Here is a 6,000-nt window from a genome sequence, read left to right on the forward strand (position 1 = left end):
AGCCCTTCTCTGCTCCACCCAAGCCTCCTCTCTCTGTCCAGCCCTTCTCTGCTCCACCCAAGCCTCCTCTGTCAAGCCCTTCTCTGCTCCACCCAAGCCTCTTCTGTTCTGCTCCACCCAAGCCTCCTCCTCTGTCCAGCCCTGCTCTGTTCCACCCAAGCCTCCTCTGTCCATCCCTTCTCTGCTCCACCCAAGCCTCCTCTGTCCAGCCCTTCTCTGCTCCACCCAAGCCTCCTCTCTCTGTCCATCCCTTCTCTGCTCCACCTAAGCCTCTGCTGTCCAGCCCTTCTCTGCTCCACCCAAGACACCTGTCTCTGTCCAGTCCTTCTCTGCTCCACCCAAGCCTCCTCTCTCTGTCCAGCCCTTCTCTGCTCCACCCAAGCCTCCTCTCTCTGTCCAGCCCTTCTCTGCTACACCCCAGTGACCCCTCTCTGTCCAGCCCTTCTCCGCTCCACCCAAGCCACCTCTCTCTGTCGGATGTATGATGTTACAACACATACTTTTACCACGCATACCATTACAACGCAGTATTTACAACGCATACCATTACAACGCATAGCGCTTTGGGGTGCTGGATAGCGAATAGTTTAATTTACTATTGCAACTCCAGTCCCCGTGGACACTAGGGAAGGTGTTGGATAGTAAATTAAACGTATTCCCTATCCTAGAGCGCCCCCCAGCGCAATGCGTAGTAATGGTTTGCGTTGTAATGACTGCGTTGTAATGGTAGTGCGTGGTAAAAGATTTGTTGTAAAGGTTGTATACCCTCTCTGTCCAGCCCTTCCCTGCTCTACCCAAGCCTTCTCTCTCTGTCCAGCCCTTCTCTACTCCACCCAAGCCTTCTCTCTCTGTCCAGCCCTTCTCTGCTCCACCCAAGCCTCCTCTCTCTGTCCAGCCCTTCTCTGCTCCACGCTAACCTCCTCTGTCCAGCCCTTCTCTGTTCCACCCAAGCCTCCTCTCTCTGTCCAGTCCTCCTCTGCTCCACCCGAGCCTCCTCTGTCCAGCCCTTCTCTGCTCCACCCAAGCCTCCTCTCCCTGTCCAGCCCTTCTCTGTTCCACCCAAGCCTTCTCTGACCAGCCCTTCTTTGCTCCACCCAAGGCTCCTCTGTCCAGCCCTTCTCTGCTCCACCCAAGGCTCCTCTGTCCAGCCCTTCTCTGCTCCACCCAAGCCTCCTCTCTCTGCCCAGCCCTTCTCCGCTCTCCCAAGCCTCCTCTCTCTGTTCAGCCCTTCTCTGCTCCACCCAAGCCTCCTCTGTCCAGCCCTTTTCTGCTCCACCCAAAGCCTCCTCTCTCTGTCCAGCCCTTCTCTGCTCCACCCAAGCCTCCTCTCTCTGCCCAACCCTTCTCTGCTCCACCCAAGCCTCCACTGTCCAGCCCTTCTCTGCTCCACCCAAGCCTCTTCTCTTTGTCCAGTCCTTCTCTGCTCCACCCAAGCCTCTTCTCTCTGTTCAGCCCTTCTCTGCTTCACCCAAGCCTCCACTGCTCCACCCAAGCCTCCTCTCTCTGTCCACCCCTTCTCTGCTCCACCCAAGCCTCCTCTATCTGTCCAGCCCTTCCCTGCTCCACCCAAGCCTCCTCTCTGCCCAGCCCTTCTCTGCTCCACCCAAGCCTCCTCTGTCAAGCCCTTCTATGCTCCACCCAAGACTCCTATCTTTGTCCAGCCCTTCTCTGCTCCACCCAAGCCTTCTCTCTCTGTCCAGCCCTTCTCTGCTCCACCCAAGCCTCCGCTGCTCCACCCAAGCCTCCTCTCTCTGTCCACCCCTTCTCTGCTCCACCCAAGCCTCCGCTCTCTGTCCAGCCCTTCTCTGCTCCACCCAAGCCTCCTCTGTCAGCCCTTCTCTGCTCCACCCAAGCTGCCTCTCTCTGTTCAGCCCTTCTGTGCTCCACCCAAACCTCCTCTGTCCAGCCCTTCTCTGTTCCACCCCAGCGGCTCCTCTCTGCCCAGCCCCTCTCTGCCCCTCTCCCTCCTGCCTCATCTGTGTTCTCCAGACAGTGCTCTCCAAGGCTGCACCTGGGCACTCAGGCCCTTATAGTCAGGCAACGGTTTCACAAGGGAGGTGTCAAGGCGGCTGTGTAAACTGACAGCACCACCCCCCCTTCTTTTTTTTACCGTTCCCTCCTTCCTTCCTCGCACTGTTGGACCTCCGAGGCCGAGCCGCCTTGGTTTACCAGCCTGCGGCCCTGTGGCTCCTGCAAACAGTGTCTCCTCGTCGCCTCCTCCTCACAGGAGGGCAGTGGGGGTCCCATTAATGTCCACAGGCTCCTCCGACATGGGTGGGGGGCACTACCTCCTGCCGCCACCACTGGCCGCAGCAACGAGCACCCAGACTGCAAACAGTGTCTGCTCAGCGCCTTCTCCTTACAGGGGTGGGGGGGTGTGGGGGTCTCATTAATGTCTACAGGCTCCTCCGAACGGTGATGTACCTGGAAGAAATAGGGGGTGGAGGGGGACACTACAACTGTCCGCAGCAAAGAGCACCCAGACTGCAAACAGTGTCCCCTCGGCGCCTTCTCCTCAGATGCGAATCCCCAAGTATATCACAGGCACTCTCTTTAAACAGAAGGCGGGAGCTCCGCAGTTTTCACTTTCTTTACACATGCATCATTTATTACAATGTATTAGTTTGATTTATACTTTCTCTCCGAGTAAAGAAAGAAAATCTGCATTTCTTGCACGTTGGCATAAACATATACTGATTATAACAAGTTACGTGTGCTCCGAGCTGGGAGGGTGGCGAGGAGAAGCTCCCTGAGTGGAGGTGTGCTCCGAGGAGGTTGGGGGGGCTCAAACAAGGAGAGGCTGCCTGTGCAAAACACAGAGTCTGCCGGGATCCCCCTGTCCACCCCGTGAGCCTCTGTGCTCGGTGCCTGCTTTACAGCTGACATGAAGAATGTTCTTATCTGCTTGTTAAATAAACAAGCAGATAAGAATAGTCTTTATGCCAGCCCCAAAGCAGGCTACCTTGTCCCGAGGGGCAATATGACGAAAAGCGGACAGGGTGGCACCCAAAACCCCTCTTTTCCAAAGGGAAGCCAGCGTTTACCATCAACGCTGACGCTACCCAATGGAAAAGAGGGGCGGGGCTTATAGTACCCTTTTTAGAACAATATCTCTCACAGGGCGTGGCAGCAGCTTCGCTGCTCCGCCCACGCCTCTGCGAGACCTACAAATAAAATGACACTAGATGAAGCAATATGGTGTCAACTATTAAGGTGATTTTCAAATCAGTTTTGGGAAATCCACATGGATGTCTTTGTAATTTATGACACATCAAATGAACTTTTGAAAGAAATAGGTTTTTCAACATAGCAGAGCAAAAATGCCATGATAAAAGCATCAATTTTGTGACAATTAAGCTATGATTTACTGAATTACAAATGCATATATTTTTCAGACATGGGCAAGAACAAACGGAAACCGATGGAAGCTGCAACGATTCGGGCCTCTTATCTCGAAGGCGGTGCTAGTGGAAGGCTACCTCGTTTAGGTCACTTGGATGAAGCAGCCCAGAGTAACCGCTGGTGATGAGACCCTGGTGCCCTTGTAGCCTAAAACATTCAAATGATGTACATTTCAACTAAAATAACGACGGTAGTAATAAGCACTAACTTAGCCACTATGTTTGGAGTTTGCATAATGCATACATATAGAGGCACAGACACAGTGGCGTGCATACAGTGAAACACAGCAACAGATACTCATGTCCACAAACAACACATACAAGAAACCTTATATGGAAACAACACCCTTATGTGGAACATCACCTATGCTCAAAGGCTACACAGGTGCGGGCACTCGTTCAACATGCATAGATGCCTAGTGGCCCAGTGTCACGTGTATCAGGTTTTGATCAATACCATTTTGCATGGTTGATGTTTTAGGCCCATATTTTACACGGCGAGGGAGAGACACATAGCAGCCATCCAGATTACAAATGGAGAATAAATGAAAACTAGAACAGCATACTGACTGATCTTCATAATGTTTCCCATTTGACTTTTTCTTTGTTTTACTTTTTTTTAGGGATTTAGTACGTTTCCCACGCTGGTATTTTGCTTTAGTTTTTGCAGGGCAAGTGCTGTGATTTTCTGGTGTCTACGTTTTGAAGAGAGTGTAGTTCTTAAGAGCAATAGATGGACTCCCAAAGAGAGTTTTCAGCAATGAAAGTATGCAATATGTAGTGCCACTGTGACACTGTTGTACAACACAGGCCATTTGCTTCGCATTGGAAACAGGGAAAACATTCACACTTCTGTAACTCAGACATGTGCATTCTGCACAGAGACAAACGGTATGAGCATGACCACTGTGGGGACATGCATGTCTTTAAACTGCAGGATCCATGTAACAGCCGATGACACATTAACACATTAAAACATCCAGACATCCAGACTCCATCTCTGCTTGCAAACCTTTCTTGCACAGCCAATGCATTAGCACCCCCTACTGTTTACTCTCAGCAGCCTGTGCATGAGTGGACGCCACCAATGGCACTCATGAAGCCACACCTTAGATCACTGATAAAATAATGCATACCACTATCATTATGAAAAACAATACTTGGGTGAAACATGGGCTTTTCTGTAGCGTACTCAAAATCTGGACTATTAAAAAAATAAGTGGGACCATCACGTTTCCGACCACACTGCTATAAGTGTTTTTTCGTAGACAGTCCATTAATTCATACCTTAATGTTTACCTTTTTTTGTAAAGCAAAAACAAAACAAGCCCAGTACTACAACAGCGCTTGCAAGGCCAGAGGCCTGACCCACTCGTCTCCGTGGTGCCTCTGCAATGCCCTTCTAACCCTAGCCTAGGAGCTGTTTGCCTTTTTGGGACAGATCAGTGCAGCACGACTAAGAGCAATAGACAATAAGCAGTGTAGATGTATACACTGCTTTCATAAGTAGCTCACAAAAAGTGTATGTGATTTTAACGTGTAAAAAGGGTCTCTAGCTGTGTTTTACTCGAGAAGGCGCTGGCAAACAGAAATGTAGACCACCATTATTGTATCATCCACTCGTTAAAATGGCACTGTGTGAACAGCACATGGGGGCATATTGCCAAGCCCCTATCGCCACCACAACGTCACTTTTTGTGACATTGTGGTGGCGATAGGTTCAACGCCCTATTACCAACGCCGCGTTAAACCACATAGGGTGGCTAAAAGCCACGTTAAGTGGCTTAACGCTGCCTTGGTAATAGTGCCCTTTCACGCCAAACTTAGCGTGAAAGGGGCGTGCAGTGGGGGTTCCACCTCAACACCCATTCCCTTCGCCGCTGCCACCTATTATCAAGAGGGGTGATAGTAGGTGGCAGTGCTGAACTTAAGACCAGGAAAATCCTGGTCTTAAGGTGGCGAAACGAGGAGAAATGCTTTATTTCTCCTGGTTTTTGCTTTTCCCAGGTGTGCTGCCTTGTGCAGCACACATGGAAAAATCAAAATGCCAAGGTTCGTTTAAAAACAAACCTTTTTTTAAAATGCCATTTTGTAACTTACAGGTGTGCTGCATGTAGCAGCACACATGTAATTTACAAAATGGCATTTCAGGTTTGTTTATGTACAGGAAGGAACACCTGGAACACCTTCCTGTACATAAACAAACCTCCCTGCTTGCAGACACCCTTGCACTCTGATGCAAGAGTGCCTGTGTTGCCGTTAAGTCGTGAGTCTTAGCGCCATCGCAGGGGGAAACGCCAGGCTGCACAATATCCTTGGTATTATGGTGCAGCCTGGCATTTCTGAAGTGGATGAGCGACGTTAAGCCAAGGAGGCTAACGCCTCTCACCGCCACTTCCTGGATAATATGCCCCTAAGTGATGCAGTATTTTTGTATCTCACTTTCCGTAATTTTTTATTGTATATAAAAAAATATATATTTACATGGAGCACGGAGTATACATGAGTGGAGGAAAAGTAGAAGAGAAAGGCCATTAATAAATTATGACAACCTTTTTGTATGATACAGGCCACCCCAAGGTATACCAGAGCCTACCAT

The 6,000-nt window shown here is 50.1% G+C and overlaps 1 protein-coding gene across 1 annotated transcript in view; it reads left to right on the top strand.

Annotated features, from left to right (window-relative positions):
* LOC147702954 (protein bicaudal C homolog 1-A-like) overlaps window positions 1-4,715 on the top strand; it is a 344,675-nt gene extending 339,960 nt beyond the window's left edge. The window contains exon 20 of the mRNA XM_086931525.1: window positions 3,396-4,715. Within this exon, the coding sequence (XP_086787651.1) occupies window positions 3,396-3,526 (131 nt within the window). The 3' untranslated portion in view covers window positions 3,527-4,715. The remainder of the gene's footprint in view (window positions 1-3,395) is intronic.
* The last annotated feature ends 1,285 nt before the right edge of the window (window positions 4,716-6,000 follow it).

Source organism: Lissotriton vulgaris, chromosome 7 (assembly GCF_964263255.1).
Source record: "Lissotriton vulgaris chromosome 7, aLisVul1.2, whole genome shotgun sequence".
Taxonomy (NCBI): Eukaryota; Metazoa; Chordata; class Amphibia; order Caudata; family Salamandridae; genus Lissotriton; species Lissotriton vulgaris.